Source organism: Lepidochelys kempii, chromosome 3 (genome assembly GCF_965140265.1).
Source record: "Lepidochelys kempii isolate rLepKem1 chromosome 3, rLepKem1.hap2, whole genome shotgun sequence".
In the NCBI taxonomy this organism is placed as follows: domain Eukaryota; kingdom Metazoa; phylum Chordata; order Testudines; family Cheloniidae; genus Lepidochelys; species Lepidochelys kempii.
The window spans coordinates 150,410,320-150,437,475 of record NC_133258.1 but is presented as its reverse complement, the minus strand read 5'-3'; the positions used below and the strand labels follow the sequence as shown (position 1 = coordinate 150,437,475).

The 27,156-nt window shown below is 43.1% G+C and overlaps 1 protein-coding gene across 1 annotated transcript in view; it reads right to left on the bottom strand.

The window, feature by feature from the left end:
• Positions 1 to 27,156, bottom strand: part of DNAH8 (dynein axonemal heavy chain 8) — a 577,606-nt gene that overhangs the window by 388,784 nt on the left and 161,666 nt on the right. Inside the window, exons 21-23 of the mRNA XM_073338555.1 lie at positions 19,349 to 19,468; positions 11,332 to 11,473; positions 2,294 to 2,409 (exon numbers count right to left, since the gene is read on the bottom strand). Of these exons, the coding sequence (XP_073194656.1) occupies positions 2,294 to 2,409; positions 11,332 to 11,473; positions 19,349 to 19,468 (378 nt within the window). The remainder of the gene's footprint in view (positions 1 to 2,293; positions 2,410 to 11,331; positions 11,474 to 19,348; positions 19,469 to 27,156) is intronic.

Below are 27,156 nucleotides of genomic sequence, written 5' to 3'. Positions count from 1 at the left end.
CAAACGTTTCTCTGGGTTCCTGAGAAAGCGTTGTTTGGAAACGTCTTTCCCCAAAAAAATCCTCCCAACCCTTGCACCCTACTTCTTGGGGAAGGTTTGGTAAATATCCTCACCAATTTGCAAGCCCTTGGATCTTAGAACAATGAAAAAAAGCATTCAGTTCTTGAAAAGAAACATTTTAATAGAAGAAACAGTAAAAAGAAAAGGATCACCTCTGTAAGATCAGGATGGTAAATACCTTACAGGGTAATTAGATTCAAAACAGAGAATCCCTCTAGGCAAAACCTTAGGTTACAAAAAGACACACAGACAGGAATATTCATTCTATTCAGCACAACTTATTTTCTCAGCCATTTAAAGAAATCATAATCTAACGCATATCAAGCTAGATTACTTACTAAATTCTAAGACTCCATTCCTGTTCTGTCCCTGACAAAAGCCTAACCCAGACAGACACAGACCCTTTGATGTTCTCCCTCTTCCCAGCTTTTGAAAGTATCTTGTCTCCTCATTGGTCATTTTGGTCAGGTGCCAGTGAGGTTATCCTAGCTTCTTAACCCTTTACAGGTGAAAGGGTTTTTTCCTCTGGCCAGGAGGGATTTAAAGGTGGTTAGCCTTCCCTTTATATTTATGACAGTAGCAGATTTAGAAAGAGAATTTCTCACTGCATAGTAACCATGAGGTAAACCGCATGGGGAGTGACTCAGGCCACTTGAAGTGAGAAAGAACTGAGAGGGGTCAAAGCAGTGCTGTGCTTAAATAGCCTTGGAAAGGACCACCAGGAAGTACACAGTGCATGCACCACACTGACGCATATTACTATAGAAAACTCTCCAGCTCTGGGGCATGCACTTATTTGAGTGGAATAAGTGTGAACCGTCAAAGAAGAATAGCCCATATGTACCACAAAAGTGGGAGATGCTGAGCTACAGAAAGCATTAATATTAGGAATTCCCTTGGTCTCCTGAAAGCCTTCCAAAATAGCCTCTCCCTTCCAGAACTGCTGCTAGGCCAGAGCTAGAAGGAGAGAAATAGTCCTCCCCTGCTACACCCCCACAGAAAGATCCCACCCACCCTGCTTGGAAGAGGGCACACAGATAAATCCCTGAGAAAACTCAGTTTGCCTTGATAAGAACAGGCTCTAAATGGGGTATGTCTAACCAGCACACTAAGCCCGGGCTCTGACTCAGTTTTGAGCCTAAGCCCCCCTTCCATTCACACACAAATCATTCTGACTCTGGTCAGCAAGCACTCACAACCCAGGTACTAGGACTCTGCAGGGCAGCGGGGAGTCAGAAACTCAGTCTTGCTGTGATTCAAATCCAAGCACTGTCACTTTGCAGTCTGGACACAGGTCAAGCAGCAGACCTGAGTCAGAAGGTCTCCATAGCACAGTATGGACACATTAGCACAGCTCTTAGACCTGTGTCCAGCACCTGAAAACACAGTCTACAAAGTAGTCTGGATGCTCATATGCAAGCTTGGAAACACCAAATCCACATGTCAAAGACCTGGGCTTAATGCGCAGTGTAGACATACCCAATATGATTGCAGTAAGTAAGATGCCATCAAGAGGAGCCAGCATTCATTTTGGGGATAAAAATCACAAGAATCTTGTGTCGATCTCTGAAGAAAGGAACAAAGGCAGGAAAGTCTAACAGTACTGGACTAAAGAAGTTCATAGAAAAATATCATTCAATCCACAGGACCCATGAGCGCCATGCACCTGTACACAACCCAGTCACCATTCACCACAACACATTACCACTCACCTGCACCCAGCAGCTGTAACTCCTGGAACTATCATTAGCATTTAAGTTAGCACTTAAGCTTCAACTCCCTTCACAGTGGGAGATGAAAAAGAAGGTGGGTGCCTTTCTGCACTGTCTGCCAGAAAAATATAGGGGTGGACTTTCTGAAATGAAGGAGGCAGTGGGGAAATGAAGAGGAGGATGGGTAGTTGGTTGTACTGTGAGGAAGAGGAGAATGTGTGTTTGCCTGCACTAGAGGAAGCCTGTCTGTTATGGCCTCTTATTATAGCACAACATCTTGTGCTGTTGCCCAACCAGTACATCTCTGGCTCCCTTACTTACTGAAAAACTGATTAATGAAAGCCATGCTGCAGCATATAATACATTCTTTGAAAGATAAGACATTTTTAACCTTATGAACTACATTCAGAAGTTGTGTGGTGGCTTCAGTTACTCAGTTACTAAAAATTAGGCATTTTCTATTCAGTTCTAAAAACTTTTGTTATGAAATTCATACATTTTCTCTTTTTATAATGAAGTACCTTTCTAAACTCATCTTCTTTCTCATTGTCCTCAGCATCCTCACTAAGAATACCTGAAGAACCATCAGTATCTCCCTCCTCTCCATCACCCCCAAATGCCACATGTTTCCCTTTTACTGTAAATAAAAAACAATTAGAAGACAATAAAACTAAAATAGACTAGAGTTATAACAAATATTAAATTATTTAACTGTATTTCTTGTAACTTGAAGATTATATTCTGCTTTAGAGCATGCTGGAGTCAATGGAAATCATTCCATTCACTTTAATGGGAGTTGGAACAGGTGTTTGATTTTCTCTTCACACCTATGGCACATGGTGCTTTGTTAGCTTAAGGGCAACATATACATATATGTACACACATACATACACACTGGTCTGCCATCACACTGAAGTGAGGTGATGTCCATTTGCTAAATTACAGAGCAATTTCATAAATTTCTGATTGCCTCACTGCCCTTGGCCTTCTAAACTTCTTCCTTAGGGCTTATTTTAATATTCCAAATCCCATCAAACAACTACCATTTTTAAAAGATTAACCTGCCACCAAAATATTTCCTCCTTCTTCACTAAAATGTGCCCCTTGTTGAAATGAAATACAGAAGGACATCGATTTTACGGCCAGAAGGGACCACTGTGATCATCTACTCTGACCTCCTGCATAACAAAGACTAAAGGCACCTTTTATTTTTGCAATACATGCAGGTATAGTCAACTACAGAAACCATGACCTTCACCCCAAACCGTACTTCTACCTGTCCATCAACAAGCCCACCTATAGGCTTCCCCCTGAACCGATCCAAATCCTTCTGCTGGAAACAGGGGAAGACCAGGCTCCTTGTCATGTGATTCTTAATACCCACTTAACAACTTGAGAAGGGACTATGGATATTATTCTCTTAAAGTTGGAGGGGGAAAAAAAGTTATCAGGGAATTGAATCCCCAGTGATTTCTGACTGGAGATGGCCTTGACACTCCTCCCTAACTTGAGGAGAACTGTTATGTCCTTGTGGCAGTTTCATGGGAGGAGTATCAGCTGGTGTTGGAAGACACAAAGATCTCCACAAATCTCCAGATTCTGAGCTAAGCCAAGCAAGGGTCCCAGCGATGCCAGGGTCCGTAGGCTGAGAACAATTCATAGAATCATAGAATATCAGGGTTGGAAGGGACCCCTGAAGGTCATCTAGTCCAACCCCCTGCTCGAAGCAGGACCAATTCCCAGTTAAATCATCCCAGCCAGGGCTTTGTCAAGCCTGACCTTAAAAACCTCTAAGGAAGGAGATTCTACCACCTCCCTAGGTAACGCATTCCAGTGTTTCACCACCCTCTTAGTGAAAAAGTTTTTCCTAATATCCAATCTAAACCTCCCCCACTGCAACTTGAGACCATTACTCCTCGTTCTGTCATCTGCTACCATTGAGAACAGTCTAGAGCCATCCTCTTTGGAACCCCCTTTCAGGTAGTTGAAAGCGCTATCAAATCCCCCCTCATTCTTCTCTTCTGCAGGCTAAACAATCCCAGCTCCCTCAGCCTCTCCTCATAACTCATGTGTTCTAGACCCCTAATCATTTTTGTTGCCCTTCGCTGGACTTTCTCCAATTTATCCACATCCTTCTTGTAGTGTGGGGCCCAAAACTGGACACAGTACTCCAGATGAGGCCTCACCAATGTCGAATAGAGGGGAACGATCACGTCCCTCAATCTGCTCGCTATGCCCCTACTTATACATCCCAAAATGCCATTGGCCTTCTTGGCAACAAGGGCACACTGCTGACTCATATCCAGCTTCTCGTCCACTGTCACCCCTAGGTCCTTTTCCGCAGAACTGCTGCCTAGCCATTCGGTCCCTAGTCTGTAGCGGTGCATTGGATTCTTCCGTCCTAAGTGCAGGACCCTGCACTTATCCTTATTGAACCTCATCAGATTTCTTTTGGCCCAATCCTCCAATTTGTCTAGGTCCTTCTGTATCCTATCCCTCCCCTCCAGCGTATCTACCACTCCTCCCAGTTTAGTATCATCCGCAAATTTGCTGAGAGTGCAATCCACACCATCCTCCAGATCATTTATGAAGATATTGAACAAAACCGGCCCCAGGACCGACCCTTGGGGCACTCCACTTGATACCGGCTGCCAACTAGACATGGAGCCATTGATCACTACCCGTTGAGCCCGACAATCTAGCCAGCTTTCTACCCACCTTATAGTGCATTCATCCAGCCCATACTTCCTTAACTTGCTGACAAGAATACTGTGGGAGACCGTGTCAAAAGCTTTGCTAAAGTCAAGAAACAATACATCCACTGCTTTCCCTTCATCCACAGAACCAGTAATCTCATCATAAAAGGCGATTAGATTAGTCAGGCATGACCTTCCCTTGGTGAATCCATGCTGGCTGTTCCTGATCACTTTCCTCTCATGCAAGTGCTTCAGGATTGATTCTTTGAGGACCTGCTCCATGATTTTTCCAGGGACTGAGGTGAGGCTGACTGGCCTGTAGTTCCCAGGATCCTCCTTCTTCCCTTTTTTAAAGATTGGCACTACATTAGCCTTTTTCCAGTCATCCGGGATTTCCCCGGTTCGCCACGAGTTTTCAAAGATAATGGCCAATGGCTCTGCAATCACAGCCGCCAATTCCTTCAGCACTCTCGGATGCAACTCGTCCGGCCCCATGGACTTGTGCATGTCCAGCTTTTCTAAATAGTCCCTAACCACCTCTATCTCCACAGAGGGCTGGCCATCTCTTCCCCATTTTGTGATGCCCAGCGCAGCAGTCTGGGAGCTGACCTTGTTCGTGAAGACAGAGGCAAAAAAAGCATTGAGTACATTAGCTTTTTCTACATCCTCTGTCACTAGGTTGCCTCCCTCATTCAGTAAGGGGCCCACACTTTCCTTGGCTTTCTTCTTGTTGCCAACATACCTGAAAAAACCCTTCTTGTTACTCTTGACATCTCTCGCTAGCTGCAGCTCCAGGTGCGATTTGGCCCTCCTGATTTCATTCCTACATGCCCGAGCAATATTTTTATACTCTTCCCTGGTCATATGTCCAACCTTCCACTTCTTCTAAGCTTCTTTTTTATGTTTAAGATCCGCTAGGATTTCACCATTAAGCCAAGCTGGTCGCCTGCCATATTTACTATTCTTTCGACTCATCGGGATGGTTTGTCCCTGTAACCTCAACAGGGATTCCTTGAAATACAGCCAGCTCTCCTGGAATCCTTTCCCCTTCAAGTTAGTCTCCCAGGGGATCCTGGCCATCCGTTCCCTGAGGGAGTCGAAGTCTGCTTTCCTGAAGTCCAGGGTCCGTATCCTGCTGCTTACCTTTCTTCCCTGCGTCAGGATCCTGAACTCAACCAACTCATGGTCACTGCCTCCCAGATTCCCATCCACTTTTGCTTTCCCCACTAATTCTACCCGGTTTGTGAGCAGCAGGTCAAGAAAAGCGCCCCCCCCCCAGTTGGCTCCTCTAGCACTTGCGCCAGGAAATTGTCCCCTACGCTTTCCAAAAACTTCCTGGATTGTCTATGCACCGCTGTATTGCTCTCCCAGCAGATATCAGGAAAATTAAAGTCACCCATGAGAATCAGGGCATGCGATCTCGTAGCTTCCGTGAGCTGCCAGAAGAAAGCCTCATCTACCTCATCCCCCTGGTCCGGTGGTCTATAGCAGACTCCCACCACTACATCACTCTTGTTGCACACACTTCTAAACTTAATCCAGAGACACTCAGGTTTTTCTACAGTTTCATACTTGAGCTCTAAGCAGTCATACTGCTCCCTTACATACAGTGCTACTCCCCCACCTTTTCTGCCCTGCCTGTCCTTCCTGAACAGCTTATAACCATCCATGACAGTACTCCAGTCATGTGAGTTATCTCACCAAGTCTCTGTTATTCCAGTCACGTCATAGTTCCTTGACATCACCAGGACCTCCAGTTCTCCCTGCTTGTTTCCAAGGCTTTGTGCATTCGTATATAAGCACTTGAAATAACCTGTTGATCACCCCTCATTCCCAGTATGAGGCAGGAGCCCTCCCCTCACAGACATTCCTGCCTGTGCTTCCTCCCGGTATCCCACTTACCTCAGGGCTTTGGTCTCCTTCCCCCGGTGAACCTAGTTTAAAGCCCTCCTCACTAGGTTAGCCAGCCTGCTGGCAAAGATGCTCTTCCCTCTCTTTGTAAGATGGAGCCCGTCTCTGCCCAGCACTCCTCCTTCATGGAACACCATCCCATGGTCAAAGAATCCAAAGCCTTCTCTCCGACACCACCTGCGTAGCCATTCGTTGACTTCCACGATTCGACGGTCCCTACCCAAGCCTTTTCCTTCCACGGGGAGGATGGACGAGAACACCACTTGCGCCTCAAACTCCTTTATCCTTCTTCCCAGAGCCACGTAGTCCGCAGTGATCCGCTCAAGGTCATTCTTGGCAGTATCATTGGTGCCCACGTGGAGAAGCAGGAAGGGGTAGCGATCCGAGGGCTTGATGAGTCTCGGCAGTCTCTCCGTCACATCGCGAATCTTAGCCCCTGGCAAGCAGCAGACTTCTCGGTTTTCCCGGTCAGGGCGGCAGATAGATGACTCAGTCCCCCGGAGGAGAGAGTCCCCGACCACCACCACCCGCCTTCTCCTCTTGGGAGTGGTGGTCGTGGAACCCCCAACCTCAGGACATCGCATCTCATGGCTTCCAACCAGCGGAGTCTCCTTCTGCTTTCTCGCCCCAGACATATCATCTGGTCCACTCTCCGCAATGGTACCTGCAGAGAGAACATGAAAGCGGTTAGTTACCTGTGTCTGTGTTACTGGAACCTGGACATTCCGCTTACCTCTTCTGGAGGTCACATGTTGCCAAGCTTCTTCACTGGCCTCTTGGCTCCTCTGTGCAACCTGCTCTATATCTTTAGAGCTTTGTGCCCCTAGAAGCCTATCCTGAGTTTTGTCCAGAAAATCCTCAGTTTCTCGTATGCAACGCAGGGTCGTTATCTGTTGTGACAGAGCTCCCCTGCTGGAGCTCCTGAGTTCATCTCCTCACAGATAGAGCACCTTATCATTTTTTGCTTCCAGGCAAGGTGATGAAAATGGAAGAAAGGTACTCCACTTTGTTCAAGTAAAGAACCTTTTTTAAACAATTGCCTCAAGAAAAGGCAAAAGGCAAAGAGAGTGATGCTGCATACTACTTCTAGAGTTTGGCTTTAAAAGCTGGGAAATGGAAAGGAAAGGAAGGAGACCTCATTTACTGGTCTGGAAGTGGATAATCGTGTGGCCAAGTCCCAGAGCCTTCATAGAGAAGTTTGATCTACTTCCAGGATACGCTGCAACAGAGATATAACATGGATATGTCTCAAACTGGGAAAGAAGTTAGAATGCAGAAAGCCCAAATATGTGTCCTAATACGAAGAAGGAAGGCAGACCAGCCCATCTTAGACCTCAGAACATTTAATTCCTTCGTCATGAAGTTCAGATTCCACACGGTGACCCTTGCATCCATAATTCCTTCGCTATCCACCCTAGATTGGTTCAGCACTCTTGACCTCAAATATGCATATATTCATACATTGATCATACCTCCACATCGCAAATACCTCTGTTTCCTGGAAGGGGAAGATCGCTAACAGTACAGGATCCTCCTCTATGACCTTTCTACTGCTCGTCAGGTATCAAGATGCCTCTCAGTCATGGCAGAGCATTTAAGATTGCAAGATTCACATATAGCTCTGTGTGGATGACTCACTCGCTAATAGCTTCATTTCATAGAATCATAGGACTGGAGAAGACCTCAAGAGGTTGTCTAGTACAGTCCCCTGTACTCATGGCAGGACTAAGTATTATCTAGACCAGTAGTTCTCAAAGCCGGTCCGCCGCTTGTTCAGAGAAAGCCCCTGGCGGGCCGGACCGGTTTGTTTACCTGCCACGTCCACAGATTCGGCTGATCGCGGCTCCCACTGGCCACGGTTCGCTGCTCCAGGCCAATGGGGGCTACGGAAAGGGCAACCAGCACATCCCTTGGCCCGCGCCGCTTCCCACAGCCCCCATTGGCCTGGAGCAGCGAACTGCAGCCAGTGGGAGCCGCGATCGGCCGAACCTGCAGACGCAGCAGGTGAACAAACCGGCCCAGCCGCCAGGGGCTTTCCCTGAACAAGCGGTGGACCGGCTTTGAGAACCACTGATCTAGACCATCCTTGACATCCTTTGTCTAACCTGCTCTTAAAAATCTCCAATGATGGAGATTCCACAACTTCCCTAGGCAATTTATTCCAGCGCTTAACCACCCTCACAGTTAGGAAGTTTTTCCTAATGTCCAACCTAAACCTCCCTTGCTGCAATTTAAGACCAATGCTTCTTGTCCTATCCTCAGCGGTTAAGAACAACAATTTTTCTCCCTCCTCCTTGTAACAACCTTTTACATACTTGAAAACTGTAATCTGTCCCCTCTCAGTCCTCTCTTTTCCAGATTAAACAAACCCAGGTTTTTCAATCTTCTCTCAGAGGTCATGTTTTCTAGACCTTTAATCATTTTTGTTGCTCTTCTCTGGACTTTCTCCAATTTGTCCACATCTTTCCTGAAATGTGGTGCCCAGAACTGGACACAATACTCCAGTTGAGGCCTAACCAGTGCAGAGTAGAGTGGAAGAATTCCTTCTCGGGTCTTGCTTACAACATTCCTGCTTATACATCCCAGAATGAGGTTTGCTTTTTTTGCAACAGTGTTGCATTGTTGACTCATATTTAGCTTATGATCCACTATGACCTCCCAGATCCCTTTCTGCAGTACTCCTTCCTAGGCAGTCATTTCCCATTTTGTATGTGTGCAACTGATTGTTTCTTCCTAAATTGAAAGAATCCCTGACCATCAACATGGACTGTGCTTTAATTCTTTTTGAGAAACCAGATCTCAGAATAGGTTGGAAGAAGTCACATCTCTTCCTACACAGCAGATCCATTTCATTGAAGCAATTTTAGATTCCCAAATTGGAAGAGCCTTCCCTCCAGAAGAAAATTTCCTAAAGATTCAGTCTGCCAATGAACCTCCAAGAGACTCAAACCAGATAGATATGTTCCTCTTCAGACTGATGGGCCTCAGGGCTTCAGCAACATTTGTAACTCTATACACTCACTTCAGAATGAGATTATTACAGCATTGGCTAGCAAGAAATTAGCAGCCAAGTCATTTGCATAAAGTTGTCTCTTCCAAAAGAAATGCTATTTTCATTTAAATGGTGGATACAGAGAAGCAACATTCTGAGGAGCATGTCATTCAATCCTCCACTCCATCAGCTACTATCACTTCATATGTATTCAACTTAGGATGGGGTGGTCAGTTCAGCAAACACAGTCATTGGAACCACTTTGAGAAATATCTACATAGCATGGTGGGGCAAAGGGCAGTCTAACAAAGTCTCAAATCTTTTCTACCTCACCTACAAGACTTAGTAATTGAAGTAGTAAGTGACAACGCAGTAGCTATGTTCTGTATAAACAAACAGGGAGGAGCTCATTCTTTACAGTTCTGCAAGGAGGCTATTATATAATAGGACTGGTGCATTCATCACAGCATTTACGCATAGCATTCCATCTAGAACAGAGGTGGGCAAACTATGGCCCCCGGGCCACATCCAGCCCGTGGGACCCTCCTGCCCAGCCCCTGAGCTCCTGGCCCAGGAGGCTAGCCCCCAGCCCCTCCCCTGTTGTTCCCCCTTCCCCATAGCCTCAGCTCACTGCACCGCCAGCACAATGCTCTGGGCGGTGGGGCTGTGAGCTCTTGCCAGGCAGTGCAGCTGCAGAGTGGTCGCATGGCTGGCTCCAGCCAGGCGGCACGGCTACCTGTCCTGGTGCTCTGGGCAGCACGGCTGTAGCACCACCAGTCACCCGTGCTCCAGGCAGCGTGGTAAGGGGGCAGGGAGCAGGGGGTGTTGGATAGAGGGCAGGGCAGTTCGGAGGGGTGGTCAGGGGCAGGGGGGTGGATAGTGGTTGGGGCAGTCAGAGGGTGGGGAACAGGGGGTTGAATGGGGGCAGGGGTCCCAGCGGGGCAGTCGGGGGGGGGGGGTTGGATGGGATGGGGGGGCAGTCAGGGGCAGGGGTTCCGGGGGCAGTCAGGGGACAGGAAGCAAGGAGGGTGGATGGGGTAAGGGTCCCAGGGGGGCCATCAGGGGACAGGGAACGGGGAGGGGGGTTGGATGGGGTAGAAGTCCTGGGGGGGGGCTGTCAGGGGGCAAGAAGCAGGGAGGGGTCAGATGGGGGCAGGGGCCAGGCCATGCCTGGCTGTTTCAGGAGGCACAGCCTCCCCTAAGCGGCCTTCCATACAATTTCAGAAACCCAACGTGGCCCTCAGGCCAAAAAGTTTGCGCGCCCCTGATCTAGAAGGAAAAGACAATATTTGGCAGATCATCTCAACAAGGATGGGGAAGAAATATAAGAATGGTCCCTGAAAAAAGACAAAAAAAAATTGCTGTCTAAGGCACCCAGAAATAGATCTTTTCACAAAAAAATAATGCAAAATGCCCAAGGTTCTGCTCTGTGATTCAATGCTACTTACCATTAATGATGAATGAGGAAAGAAGCTGTGTAGACAGAAAATTATCAAGTAAGAAATATCTTATTCTGTTAGCAGCTTCTCTCTTCATTCAACCCACCCTGGTAGTTCAGTAAATAATCAGAATACAAACTGATTTTTTTCTCAAAAGGAAGATTTAGACATATAATTGTTTTAACATTAATTAATATATCAAGTTGTTGTCTTAATGATAATAATAGGTTGCTGGAGTATTTCCAGTTTTGAAAGGACTTGTATGGCAGTCTGAACTGAAAGGTGGGGCTTAGTCCTGGAGTCCGAGCAAAAATGTTGGACTGCATCTGAATTCAATAGGTGGGGGACATTAACTCATTAGTGAGGAATGCGAAGAGAAGCCATGCAACAGAAGAAGGGGTTGAAGGCAGAGGTCTAAAATAACCCTCTTTTCTGGAAAGAAATTCTACTGTCAGATACTCTCTTTTCTCAAAAACTTAGAGTAGAAATTGCTTAACATAAGTACACATACTAATAAGTACCTGGCAATGAATACTTTTTTAAAGTTTTCTTAGAATCTTTAATTTCATAAATCGTCTCAAATATAGATATCAGCTCCTGGACAGCATCTTCTATGTGCATACTTTTGTGGTTCAATATTTCAGCCCATTCTTTGGTGTAAGTCTGTTAAAATATACACAGTCAGTTACCTTAATACAGATTGTTACTTGGACATATGTTTAGTACACTGAATATGAATTTAATAAGGGTAAAGGAACACACAAAATTAATGATCTTGCTCTCAGATCATCTTTTCTAAAAGGTGCTATTGCAATAGGAAAATATTTTAAAAGTGTATTTACTGCTAATGAATGTTAGCCAACTGAAAGCCTCAGAGATTGGAGAGTTTTTTCTTTTTTTACAAAACAAGAATGTATGTATAGCAGTGCAAGCTTCTCTTCATTGACTGTCATGTGCCTTAACCCTGATCTGCAGGGATCCTCCCTAGGGTTTGAGGGGGAAATCAAGTGATTGGATGGAGAAATGTAATCCTCATATTTACCAGAGCATGTTCTGTTTGAAATATGAAATACTTTATTAAATTTGGATAACAAAACAACTTAATTCCATCATAAAATACTAACTATATGCTAGAACTAAAAGTTACTTGTAATATATGCACCTTTTAATGTAAGGATTTCTACTAAATATAGGTTGGGACTTTTAAAAGAACTTAATTTGGGCTCCTGATTCCTGTAAGCTCCTTGGAAAAAAAAATCACACCTTAAACAGTATTTCATGTGCTGTTATTAATCTCAAAATAAATAAATAAATACATTACTGATCCCTGAACTGAATGTATCACACAATCCTTTACATTAATGTTAATGCACACAGACATTTTTTTCTGTGTAGGTACTTGCAGGCAGTGACAAAGTCACCTCTTGACCTTCTTTTTATAAACTAAATAAATTGTGCTCCTTAAACATCTAATTGAAATGCAGTGCTCCCCAAAGCATTAGGCATACCTGCCTAAAGATATCCAAACAAGGCCTCTTATGCATTCTCCAGAGTTTCACTTTTCAGTTTTTTTAATCTCTAGCTTTTATGGTTGCAGACAAAACCTTAAAAACAAGATCTTGAGTGTAAAGGAAGCAACAATGTGTGCCTGAATTTACAGAGAGCCTGGAATAATAGTTCTGAGGCATGAAATGCCCTATTGCTTTTAATGAATGCTAACTTAGGTGCCAGTGATGACATTTTAAGTATCAACATTGTTTACTATTTCACTGCTCAAAGCATGTAAGAAAAGAGAGGATGCATCATATTACAAAGACTTAAAATATGGCTATGTCATTAAAGCCATGTCAGGGCTGAAAGGGGTTGTGATTGGTTTAATTTTCTCAGCTTTCTAAAGTTTAGAGAACACTGATGTAAAGATTTTTTTTCCAGCTCTCAAATCTTTCCTGTGGCTCATCTCTGAACCCTCTCAGGTGTAATCAGTCTCCACAGTAGCAAGCAAAAAGGTGGTTCATCTAATATATATGGACAACTCATCTTGAAGAACCACAGTAACTGTAAGGTAAGTAACAGTTTCTTCTTTGAGTGCTTGCCCAATATATATATTTCATTGATGGTGAGTCACAAGTAGCAACCTAATCCTCCTAAACATGTAAGACGGCCAGGCCAAAACAAGTTTCAGATTGCAATATTTCTACTATGGCTGTGTAAATATATGTATTGAATGCAAAGTAGTCATCCTACATATTTCTGCTAAGGGCATACTTCTCAAAGAAATTGTATTAATGTATGTGGATTATAGGGACTCAGAATTAAAGGTGTTAACATGACTCTCTTACTGTCCAATATTAAACAGTGCTAAACAAGTTTCGGGGTTTGATATACCAAGACCTCAGCCTGCTTAGTACCATGGCAAACATATTTAAAAATATAGGGGAAAAAAGGAAAAAGTTAAAGCATTTGAAATGTAAAGTATTAAGTAAGGCTTTCATTTTAACAGTATCTCTTTATTCCCATTCCCTTCAGCTATAAAGAGTCTTTAGAAGGAAAAAAATATCTTATTTAACAGTCTCTTAGATTATATTAATGATGGTCATAGGTGTCCTTTGGGAAGGAAAGAGACGTTAGTTCAGATGGGCTGCAGCTGTTGTCATTGCTGTTGTTGTTGAAGTCTGATCCTGTTTTCTAGAAGACAAAACAAGACAAATACACACTAGAGGGAAGAGAAAAGAACAGCAAAGATAGAAAATGCAGCTACTATTTCTGGTGTTGACTCTTACTTGTAACCTTACTCCTGCAGAAACAGGCATGGCACATGATCTTATTAGCCACTCAAACATGGCAAACTTGTTCCAGTATTGAGGTGTTTAGGTCATTGCTTTTAGCTGTGTTTCTCTAGTCAGAAGCTTACAGGAGTGTTGCAAAATATAAGGTCCTGGCTGGCTAAGACAGACTCTTATTAGACAGAAGGCAAAAGGAGAAGGATAGGAAAGAGAAGATATAAGGTGTGGGGAAAGGACACACTGGGAGCAGACTGTGAGTTACAAAGTCTCACATGCCAAGTGTTGTTCAGAATTTAGTCAACATTAGTGAAGATGGCAATGTCATCTGGTTCCCCCTCTTTCTGGCCCAGTTTGGTCAGAATCAGAATGATAAAGGCACGACAATGTTAAGATGGTTCCAAAAGACGGGTGGGGGGTGGCAGATATAATGATAAAGATCACTCTTTCCCCATCCAGTGTAAGGCCCCATAGATCTAGGACCCAGGCTTATAGAGCTACAAGGCAGTTAACATCTCCAAGCTACTAACCAGCAGCAGCTGTACCCAATCTGTGTGCTACATCCCATGACTTGCTGTGGACAGAGATCATGGGAAGTTCCACTTCAAAGGTTTGGTGGGGAGCAGCCCCATGGCCCCTGATTGGCTCCCTGCCCTATATAAACCCAAGGGGCATTCCAGGAAGCATCCAGACAACAGAATGGAGCTTCTGTAGCTGCAATGACAGTTCCTATTCTATGTTCTTGAATTACTAGCTTAACATCAGCTTGTTTTAGGCTTCGCTTCAAGACTCAGACCCTGAAACCTGACTTCGACTCTGATGCTTGGTATAGACCCTGGTCTGGAACTGTGTATGGACCCCTCGGCTACTCCTAGCCTCAGGTTTGCCCCTGCTTTGACCCTTAGCCCTAACTGCCCTTATTGGGATTCTAACAGACAGCACTGTGGAGCCAGCTTTTCCCCCAAAGTCTCTTCCTGAGGATCCCAAACAGGTAGTAGATGGAACAGCCTATCCCCTCATTATTCTGTTCACAAGTGAAACCTAGTTTCCAACACACCAATTTTGATCCACTGATTACTGGTCTCACCTTTCTCTATAATTCTACTCTAAAGGACTCTACTGTAATTCAAGGACTGTGTTAAGATCTTTCCTGGTAAACAAGGGCTTGGCTAGCTGGTTCTTGCTCACATGCTCAGAGTCTAACTGAGCACCATGTGTGTGGTCAGGAAGGAATTTTCCTCCAGGTCAGATTTGCAGTGACCTGGGAGCGTGGGGGGTTGCCTCTCTCTGCAGCATGTGGGTGCAGGTCACCAGCCAGGATTATCTGGGTATCTCACTTAATCTCCCTGCCACTGCAAGCGCCGTGGGCACTGGTGCACCTCAGTACCTCCTATTATCTGCCTATGGCACGTAATAGTCTAGTCTCCTGTGGGTTGTATTACTTTGGTCTCATTTCAGTTGTTGAGATTAATACACAGGTATTAATACACAGGTGGCCTGTGATATACATAAGGTCAGACTAGATGATCTAATGGTCCCTTCTGCCCTTAAAGTATAAGGATATGCCCACACTGAAAACAAACAAACAAACAAAAAATTAGTGGATGTGAGTCTCAGTGCCTGGTCAACTGACTTGGGCTCACCGGGCTCATGCTACAGGGCTAAAAATAGCAATGTAGACATTCAGGCTCAGGTTAGAGCCCAGTCTCTAAGATCCATCTGCTCGCCAAAGACTAAATCTCCTAAATCATGGAATTTCTCCTGGGGCGGGTAAGTGTTTGCTGCTGTTGCATCCAGGACTGCTCCTATGAAATGTATTTTTTGAATGGGGACTAGAATCAATTTTCCTGGTTGATCCTTACTCCCAGGGAGACAAAAAAATTAAGCATCTGTTAAATGATGTTGACCACCCGTTGAGGAGCCAGTCACCAAGGTATGGATAAACTGACTTCTCACTTTCTTAGGTAGTCTGCTACTACAGGCATTTGTTGAATACTCTCATTACTATGCGTAATCCAAAAGTTTGTACTGGTAATGGGAATTGCTGACTTGAAACCTCAGATATCTTTTCTGTGGGCAGGATGGAAGTAGTACTATGAAAATATAAATCTTGAATATAGAGAACAGAGTACCAGTCCTGTGGATCCAGGGAAAGAATTATTGAAGCCTGAGTTACCTGGACTTGAGTCTGTGGATGAAGCCATTAAGCTGTCTCAAATCCAGAATTGGACACCAGACCCCCTATTTCTTTGGTATCAGAAAACAGGATTAAAACCATTCCCCTCTAAATTCTGATGGAACTACTTCTACTGCACCAAGAGCTAGAAGCTATCATACTTCCTGATATAGGATTCTTTTGTAGAGAGGCTCTCAAAAAGGGGAAAGAGGAGTGGGAGGTGAGAAAGGTGTGAAACTGAATGGAATATCCCAGTTCTGTTATCTCCAAAACCCAACCGTCTGTCGTTATGGTAATCCAAACCCCATGAAAATGAAAAAGGCAGTTCCCAAAAGGTAGGGAAATAACAGGTAGGTCTACTCAAAGTTGCACAGAACTCCTGAGTGACAAGTCAAATTTCCTGCCTTGAGGACATAGCTGGATGTGCAGATGACACAGAGAATGCTGATGGGTTTTCTCCTCTAGAACCTCTGAAGCTTTCTTGGAAAGCTAGAAGATTTGTGTTGCAGGTAATAAGATTCACTTGGATAAGAGTGGTGTCAAGCTGGCTTCCTCTTTGAAGCAGGAATATATACTCCCAATGATCTCAGACTTGCACAGGAGTCCTTCAAAGAATGTAAGGCCTCATCAGTCTTGGAACTGAATAAATTACATCTCTCAAAAGGCAAGTATCAAGGTTCCCTCCCCACTCTGAACTCTAGGGTACAGATGTGGGGACCTGCATGAAAACCCCCTAAGCTTATTTTTACCAACTTAGGTTAAAACTTCCCCAAGGTACAAACTATTTTACCTTTTGCCCTTGGACTTTATCTCTGCCACCACCAAGCGTCTAACAGATATATAACCGGGAAAGAGCCCGCTTGGAAATGTCTTTCCCCCCAAAATTCTCCCCAAACCCTACACCCCCTTTCCTGGGGAAGGCTTGATAAAAATCCTCACCAATTTGCATAGGTGAACACAGACCCAAACCCTTGGATCTTAAGAACAATGAAAAAGCAATCAGGTTCTTAAAAGAAGAATTTTAATAGAAGAAAAAGTAAAAGAATCACCTCTGTAAAATCAGGATGGTAAATACCTTACAGGGTAAGTAGATTCAAAACATAAAGAATCCCTCTAGGCAAAACCTTAAGTTACAAAAAGACACAAAAACAGGAATATCCATTCCATTCAGCACAGCCTATTTTCTCAGCCATTTAAACAAACAGAATCTAATGCATATCTAGAGAGATTACTTACTAAATTCTAAGACTCCATTCCTTTCTGTTCCCGGCAAAAGCATCACACAGACAGAGAGAGCCTTTGTTTCTCCCCCCGCTCCAGCTTTTGAAAGTATCTTGTCTCCTCATTGGTCATTTTGGTCAGGTGCCAGCGAGGTTATCCTAGCTTCTTAACCCTTTACAGGTGAAAGGGTTTTCCCTCCAGCCAGGAGGGATTTTAAAGATGTTTACCCTTCCCTTTATATTTATGACAGCAGGTCTTCCACCATAACCTGTATCTCCTAAGAATGCAGGAAGCTTGGAGCCAAATGATTGTACCATGGAGATCAACACGGCTATATCCAACACATCAAGAGCTGCCTGAAGGGAAGGATGTACTACTAGTTGACTTTCTGAAATTAAATATTCTTTCCTGCAGTCCTGTGGGACTTTAACAGTGAATTTGGAGATATTGTCATAGTTAAAAGTGTCATATTTGCCCAATAATGCCTGCTAATTGGCAATTCTCATTTGCAGGTTTGGCTGAAAATTTAGTACTGAAGGCATCAGTACCATGTGCTTCAGTTCCACACGACTGGTACCTGGCAATTTTTTACACTCTGAGGAGACCAGTACGAAGGTTCAGTGTCCAAAGCTTGAGTGAGTTGCAAAGGGACCCTTTCTGGGCCTCGTGATATCCTTCTCCAAGGCCAAAGCGGGAGCTCTGTTTTTTTGAGAGTCTTGTGAGAGAGACTTAAGGGAAGAGATCTAGCTGTCAGAATTTTTCTTTATTCCCATGCACCGCGAGTCATTACCAATTGAGGAGGAAGCTTATTTTAATGACTTCCTGTCACTTCATCAGTGCAGTCCTTTGATGTGGAGCACTTTAGACAATTGCTCCAGATTTTCAGCCCCAGTGACTCCAGGGCTTGAGGATGGATGAATTGATTTCTCAATCAAAAACATCTTCTGGTGTGCTCCTCTAGCTTTTGGTGTTCTCTTTGAGAAAGACTTACAAATTGAGCACCTGTCAATGTGGCCTTCTCCTAGACATGGAAGGCACTTAGTGTGCCTATCCTTGAAAGGCATTAATGCCTCACAGAAAGGGGCTATTCTTAAATTTTCATGGGGCTGAGGTATCTATAGGTAAAATATAATTATTTTCAACTGCCTTTACTCTGTCCAGGATGGAATGAGGATGTTGCCATATCTCTTTCACCAACCTGTCCAGAACAGGGTTCAAAGGCACTGCAAATATATTCAGTGGAGGAACTACTTGACAGTGAATAAAGAAAAGCCAGTGACTCCAGTGATCCATTCTAGAAACTGAAGCCAGATATGCTTGTTGTCCTCTTACCATAAGGATATTTTCTGATCTATGAATACTTAGTGTCTTTTGTATTTTAAAAAAAAATCAGTTTTAATCATTCCAATTTGAGTGTGTCTCAATCTCAAGCAGGCCTGAAGAATGATACACCAATGTGGAGATAAGAGAGAGCCTTTACTGCCAGAGCTCATGCCAACACCAACTACACAGAAACCATCATTACAAGTAGCAGCAACACCAACTTTTTCACAGGCACCAAAATCTGAAGCATGGGTTTGCCATAAAGAAGGAATGGCAACATGAGGTTTAATGCAGTGAACTTCCAGTTAACAACTCAGGATTCTGCAGATCTAGCAAGGAAATAATCTGTACTGCTAAAATGCCTGAGCTGTAACTGCCTCATGCTACCATTTCTTCTATTATCTGCCTTCTTTTCTTCTCACATCTAACTACAGAACAGTAAAGAAAAAAAAGTAGAAGTAAAATTAGAATTGAGAACTGATAGGGGCTTTGTACTTTAAGAACAAGTAAAAAGACTAAAGGGAAAGTGATAAGTCTGGTTTTTTAAAACTTGATTGAAAGACTTTGCCCCTCTTTGTGTCTCAATAACTGAAATAATATTTAATGTAAGGATTCTACTGTAAGGTGGAGAAGACCAGACATATGACAAAAATAATTAAGTTGACAAAGCTAGTAGCTGTAGACCTCAATAAAAAATAGGTTTATGCATGCCATATACTAGTGATAGTTAAATAAATTCAAATTCTATGCAATATTGTAATCTCAGTAGATCAAAGACATAGACCAAGGACTATAACTATAAAAGAATATATTTACCTTTGCAAAACGGGCAAAGTTATTCAAAATGAAATATTTTAATCAGAAAGAAAATACAAGTATGGTTAAGACTTATTAAAAATAACAATATTCATTATTTTGTGTTGCTCCAGAGAGGGAAAATCCCTCTTCTAGATTAAAAAAAAGTATTATTTAATCATTATTTTCGAATGTACTCAAAACACAAGGATTCACAATCTTAGAATGTAAAATGATGTATACCTCATTACGTGCCAGCATATCCTCCATTTTGATAGGACCATCCTCTGGCAGGACAATTAAAACAGTATTTGATATGTCTTTCATTATTAAATCAATCTGCATTTCACATAAGTCATTAACCTAAAGAAAAGCAAAATGTAATTAACACTACATTTATACCTCTGAAGTGTTATGCACCATTATTATTTATATCATGCCATCAGTATACCCTGGGTTTTACAGACAAATACTGTCAGTTCCTTGCCCCCCCGAATCTACAATGTAAGGGCTGAGCCTACAAGGGGCTGAGTGCTCAGAAATGCTGAACTCCCTCTACTCCCATTGACTTTAATAAGAGCCAAATTAATACACAGCTTCTCTCAGGAGGTACTCAGCATCTTGCAGAATCAGGCATTAAATAAGACAATACAGCAAGGGATAATAATAAACTAAGGGTAAGAGAAGTATGGACAGCTACAACCCTGAAAGATAAACCTATCCTGGACAGTGTGAGGTTTGTGCTCCCTATCACAGTAACCAAAACAGCAATATCTACCTGAGTCTGCAGATAACCTGAAATAATAGTTCTGAAACATATGAACTCTCCCACAGATCTCAAGGAGGTTTTACTCTGAGACCCACTATTCTGGGAGGCCTGGCAAAACCACACCAAAGATTGATGTGTAGCAAGAGAAGAATACAATGGGCACAGACCACAGACCCAAACGGATACTTACTCCAACAGATGGGGTGTATTTGTGGGTGGGGTGCTGACATGCCTAATTCTCTAGGGGGCTGAGGGAAAAGTGCTCCTGGTGCTCCTGAGAAATGCTTTGAGGTCCACACATAGTGGGCTGATTGTCTGCTGAGGTTGCTGGCCAGGTCATTGCCCAGATAAGAGCTATAGCTGTCATCTACTGTTTCTAAAATCTTGAGGCTTCAAGGCAGAGAGGAGCTGACTATGCCCTCCTTTGCTATGTGACATGATATATGATAGTGGTGTTGTCTCTCAAGATTTGTGAAGAGAGAGGCCCAACATTTGATTTAAAAATACCTTCTAAATTAGACAGATTTCATGGAGCTCCGGGACATTTTTACAGAGGGATTCTTGGGAGTAGAGGTTTTCTGCAGCTCTATGTCTTTAAGAGTCCCAGATGAGCATCCCACATTACCCACATTACAGCTGACGGGGACCATGAAGGGTGATGGAAGACATCATGGAGTGGAATTGGATGGTGTAATCTTGTTTGCTTATTGAGAATCTGGTTGTGGTAATCCCTCTCAATGCAGCAAGGAAATAAAGAAAGGTACTTGTCAAAAAAGTAAGGCAGTCCACAGGAGATTCCTTATTAGCCCGTGTCTTAACAGAAACAGAAGAAGTGACCACAGAACTAAAAGTTAATGGTAGCTTAGGTACAAGTGATCATTACTTGATCACATGTGCAAGCAGAATAAAGTCCAGAACAATAATACATATACTTCGTATTATAATAAGGCTAATTTTATAAAGCTGTAAACAAATATAAACCAAATCACTTGGGAGAAAGAATTTAATCAGAAGAATAGGAATGATAATTGGGCATCAATTAAGAACACTTTACTAGATGCCCAAAAAGCCACAGTCCTACAACTGAGGAAGAAGGCTACTCTCATTAAAAAATCAATCTGGTTTAGAAGGGAAGTGAAGGCAGCCATATACAGAGATAGATATATTTGGAAGAAAGGGGAAGTTGATAGTAATTAATATAAATCACAGGTCAGGAATTACAGACAATTGATAAGGGAAGAAGAGGGACACAAGGAGAACTCTGTGGACAACAGAGTTAAGGACAAGGAGTTTTTAAAGGAATAGACTATAGAGTTATAACAAATTAAAAGTTCCTGACAATAGTATTGGTCCATTTCTGGATGGAAATGGTAGCAGTATCACTAACAACGCAGAAAAGGCAGAAGTGTTCATTAAATATTTCTGTTCTCTATTTGAGTAAACAGATGATATAATCTCATCAAATGATTATACTAACACTTTGTTCATTTCAGTAGTATCTCTGGAGAATGTTGAGCAGAAACTACTTAACTTAGACATTTTTAAATCAGCAGGGTCAGACAACTTGCAAGAGTTTTTAAAGAGCTGGCCAAGGTGCATGCTGGATTGTTAATGTTGATTTTCAATAAGTCTTAGAGCATTGGGGAAGTTCCAGAAGACTGAAAGAAAGCTACTGTTGTGTCAATTCTTAAAAAGGGTAAATGAGATGACCTAGGTAATTATACGCCATCTTAGCCAGATGTCGATCCTAGGCAAGATAATGGAGCTGCTGATATGGGACTTCATTAATAAAGAATTAAACAAGGCTAATGTAGTTAATTCAAATCAACATGCATTTGTGGAAAATAGATGTCACCAAACTAACTTGAATATCTTGATGAGATTACAAGTTTGATTGATAAAGATAAAAGTGTTGACATAATATACTTAGACTTCTGCAAGGCATCTGACTTGGTGATGCACAAAATTTTGATTAAAAAACTAGAATGATATAAAATTAACCTGGCACACATTAAATTGACTAAAAATTGACTAGCTGATAGGTCTCAAAATATAACTGTAAATGGGGAATCATCATCGAGCACGAATGTTTCTCATGGGGTCCCAAAGGGATTGGCCTTACGCTATTTAAAATTTTTATCAATGACCTGGAAGAAAACATATCATCAATGATAAAGTTTGCAAATGACACAAAAATTGAAGGAATGGTAAATAATGAAGAGGACAGGACACTGATTCAGTGTGATACAGACTGCTTAGTAAACTGAGCACAAGCAAACAATATGCATTTTAATATGGTTAAATGTAAATATATACATCTAGGAACAAAGCATTTGGGCCATACTTACAGGACTGGGGATTCTATCCTCAGAGGCAGTGACTCTGAAAAAGATTTGGGGACCACAGTCCCCTCTGGCCTTAAACTCTATGAATCTATGAATACTGTAGATGACTCCAGGACAAGATTGCAGTTCCTTGCACTTTGCACATCTGCCAGAAAGAGGAAGTCTTCCTTCAGGTCCAGAAGCGATACCAAAGATCTAATAAACCATCTAAGAAGCTGCAATACTCCAGGAAGAGACTTTCTTTATCATCTGAATCAGCATCTGCTGCATCAGGAAGGAAGCAGCTAGTTTGATGATCAGGTCAAGAATCATGGACCAGATCTTTCATAGAGTCATAGATTCCAAGATCTGAAGGGACCATTGTGATCATCTTGTCTAACTTGATGTATAACACAGGCCACGGAACTTCCCTAAATAATTCCGAGGGCATATCTTTTAGAAAAATATCCAATCTTGATCTACATGTTGTCAGTGATGGAGAATCCACCACAACCACTGATAAATTGTTGCAATGATTAATTACACATACTGTCAAAAATTATGCCTAATTTTGAGTCTGAATTTGTCTAGCTTCAACTTCCATCCATTTAATCATGTTATACCTTTCTCTACTAGATTGAAGAGCCCATTATTAAATTTGTTCACCATGTAGATACTATGGCCTCACAATTCCACTGTAGTCAAGCAATCTTCCTGATGGTATTCTACCCAAAACCACATGCGAACAGAGAGGAACAGCCCTTTCACTCTTTGGATGTTAGATGGGCCCTACCTTTCTATATACAAAGGACCAAACCATTCCGCAGATCTAGTCAGCTGTTCATAGCGATAGCATAGAGAATAAAGCATCTCCCCATCTTCACACAGAGAATCTCATCTTGGATTACTTCATGCATCTGAGCACGTTATAAACTCACAAACATCTTGCCTACAGCTAATCTGACAGCTCATTCGGCAAGATCTCAGGCCTCCTCCGCCGCCTTCCTAGTGCAAGTCCCTTTTTAGACATCTTCGGAGCAGCAACCTTGTTGTCGGTACACATGCAGTCTTGCAGTCAGCCTGTCCTTGAACACCAAACCCATCTCCTATACACCTACCTTGGAATGGACATGTGCAATCACTCGAAGAAGAAAAACAGATACTAACCTTTCCATAACTGTTGTTCTTCAAGATGTGTTGCACATATCCATTCCAAAACCCAGCCTCCGTCCCCTTTTATCAAAGGCAGTCAGTAAGAAGAAACTGAAGGGAAGTGGGGTTGGCAGAGCCCTTTATGCTGGCACCTTGAACACACGGCACAAGAGGGCCTTTGAGCAGACACAATGGATACCACTAGGAGAAAAATTCTGGCAACTGTGCTTGGAGCGCACACACATCTACATTGGAATGCACATGTGCAATACAACTCAAAGAACAAGAGCTATGAAAAGGTTAATAACCGTTTTTCCCCTAAATTCATGCTGGGTTCCCTTTCCCTTTTAATAAAACTTCTCTTTTGCTATACACAGACTCAGTCCTTGTGAGCAGGGAAATATTGCTTATCAGAGGAACCTAGGGGTGGTGGTAAGTTTTCCCAAATTACTGGGTAGGGGCTCAAGCCAGTTCTGTTTTATATTGTTAAGAGGAAATCCTAGATCAGGGATCGGCAACCTTGTGGGCTGGGCCAGTTTGTCTACCTGCCACGTCTGCAGGTTCAGCCGATCACAGTTCCCAGTGGCCGCGGTTCGCCGCTCCAGGCCCATGGGGGCTGCAGGAAGCGGCGGCCAGCACATCCCTCGGCTCGTGCCACTTCCCGCAGCCCCCATTGGCCTGGAGCAGTGAACTGCGGCCAGTGGGAGCTGCAATCAGACGAACCTGCGGACACAGCAGGTAAACAAACCAGCCCGCCGGGACCTTACCCTGGAGGGCGGCAGGCCAAAGGTTGCCGATCCCTGCCCTAGATATTGAACCTGCCCCTTGTTGCTGCCAACTCCACCTGACAGAACGGTTACACTGCTATAGGTGTATGTATTTGGGAACCAAATGTGTAACTGATAAGGAATGCCCATAAATTTTCTGTAATTGATTAACTTAATAAATGACAAAATAGACAAGGCACATGTGGTATAGCAGGTGTGTTCTATAATCAATGTGTCAGCAAAACAATTAGGTATGGATTGATGTCTAAGCATTAAGACCTAATTGTGGTCACAGATGTGATAGTAGTGATAAATTAGTTACAAATATCATTGACTTATTGATTCAAAACAAGATGGAGCATGAGAAAGGATTTTTCTTTGTTTTGAACAGTATGCAACCAGGAACGCAACCCGGAGGCTCAGTGCATCATTACAACTGTCACCATGGCCCTAGCTGCAGAGTCCACCATTTCCAGGGAAGCTTGCAGTGCTGAACAAGAGCCAAGGCATCCCTCAGCCATGAGCAACAGACAGCTTGATGACAAAGTGGGAGATTGGACTGTGCTGTGTGTTAAGCAGAGTGGTAATCTGGGGTGGAACTGATCAGCTGGAGTGTTCTGTTTCTTTGGAAGCAGTGGATCTATGAATAATTTGAATGTCCAGTGGAACAGGGGCTGGACCCGCTTAGGAGAAGTTCAGAGGGCTCAGCAGTTGTAATCTGACCGTCACTAACATGTAGAGAAACAGCAGTGGGAAGTGCTTGTGTTAACCGTGGCCAGTGGAGTTGGAAAGATGACCTCCTGGCAGGCACAGACAAGGTTTTCTCATGCTAAGGGGGAGTGGTATGAATTGCCATGCAACTCTGGGTACCCCAGGAAACATCACAGATACCCGTATCCTAAACTTCAAGGAACCGAATGCCAACTTCTGTTTCTGCTTTTGAGGCCGGGACTCTGATTCTCTGGGCCTAAAAAGGACAGTCCCAGAGAAAGGGATCTTCTGAGGCCTCTTTTAGCTGATACATCCAAAGGAACACTTCGGGAAGGAGTCTTCGAAGACCTTCCCTCAGATGACTGAAGGGGCTCTGTCAAGGTTCCTTCCCCACTCTGAACTCTAGGGTACAGATGTGCGGACCTGCATGAAAACCTCCTAAGCTTACTTTTACCAGCTTAGGTTAAAACTTCCCCAAGGTACAAAATTATTTTACCCTTTGCCCTTGGTTTTCCACTGCCACCACCAAACTTTATCTGGGTTTACTGGGAAAACGTAGTTTGGACACGTCTTTCCCCCAAAAATCCTCCCAACCCTTGCACCCAACTTCCTGGGGAAGGTTTGGTAAAAATCCTCACCAATTTGCATAGGTGACCACAGACCCAAACCCTTGGATCTTAGAACAATGAAAAAGCATTCAGTTTTCTTACAAGAAGACTTTTAATAGAAGTAAAGGAATCACCTCTGTAAAATCAGGATGGTAGATATCTTACAGGGTAATTAGATTCAAAACATAGAGAATCCCTCTAGGCAAAACCTTAAGTTACAAAAAAGACACACAGACAGGAATAGTCATTCTATTCAGCACAGCTCTTTTCTCAGCCATTTAAAGAAATCATAATCTAACACATACCTAGCTAGATTACTTACTAAAAATTCTAAGACTCCATTCCTGTTCTGTCCCTGGCAAAAGCAGCATACAGACAGACACAGACCCTTTGTTTTTCTCCCTCCTCCCAGCTTTTGAAAGTATCTTGTCTCCTCATTGGTCATTTTGGTCAGGTGCCAGCGAGGTTACCTTTAGCTTCTTAACCCTTTACAGATGAGAGCATTTTTCCTCTGACCAGGAGGGATTTTAAAGGGGTTTACCCTTCCCTTTATATTTATGACAGGCTCTGACATTGATCTAAGGGCAGCCTCCATCTGGATATATTAGAGGCACTCCTCCCTCAGCTTCTTAGTTCTAGTCTTGAAGCTGCAACAGAGAGAGCACCTGTAACCTGGCCCTCACCCAAACACTTGCAGCAGTATGAATGAGGGTCACTAACAGGGAGAGGCTTTCTGCAGCCGATGAAAGTTTGAACTCTAGGGACTTTGGCATAGGTTTCTCAGTTCCAGGCAGGGTCTAGAGACCCACAATATTGGAAAAATCCCAAAAGAAAGGCCATATAAAAATAGAACTATAAAATGAATAAAGAAAAAAATAAAAGTCCAAAGACTTTTTAGCAGCACTAGGTAGATCAAGTATTTGTTCACAAGGAACACAAATGCTCTGACCACAGATGGAAAGAAGGAACTGAAAGAGGGACTCAGCCCTTTATATTCTCACTTGCAGCACAAGGAGCTTGGCAATGAGCAGTGCTGCCCTTATAGGTACCATCAGAGAAAACTCCCCAGCACTGGTCCTCAAGACACACAATCACCTACAGTGTAATGGACATATGCAAGCAATCAAAGAACACCCCAATTTAATGATGGTTCCCCAATATCAGCTACTTTCTAAGAGCTGTCAGTTAGCCAGTTCTTGATCTATTTAATGTGTGCTTTACTGATATTGTATAGTGCTAAATTTTAATAAGAATGTTGTGCAGTACTAAGTCAAATTCCTTACACAAGTCTAAGTATATTACATCTATGCACTTACTTTTATCAACCAAACTTGTAATCTCATCCAAAAAATGAAATCAGGATTATTTGACAAGACTTATTTTCCATATAATTATGTTGACTGGCAATAATTCTATTCCTATCCTTTAATTCTTTATCAATTTAAACCACCTCAGCTTTTTGATTTTTTTGTCCAGGACTGATGTCAGGCTACTATGAAGAGTCAGTCTTTAAACTGAAGAGTTCATGACCTTCACAAGGCAAGCCTTCCAAAGCTGAGATCTGTATTTCTCTGAGCAAGCCCAATGGACAGTTTTGCAGAAGGTCATTGAAACTCTGCAGCACTGCGGGGGAGCATCCCACAAGATTAAATACACAGAGATCAACCCAGACCACTGCTTTCTCTGTACACGTGGAGGGGGCAGTTGAGTCAAAAGTGCC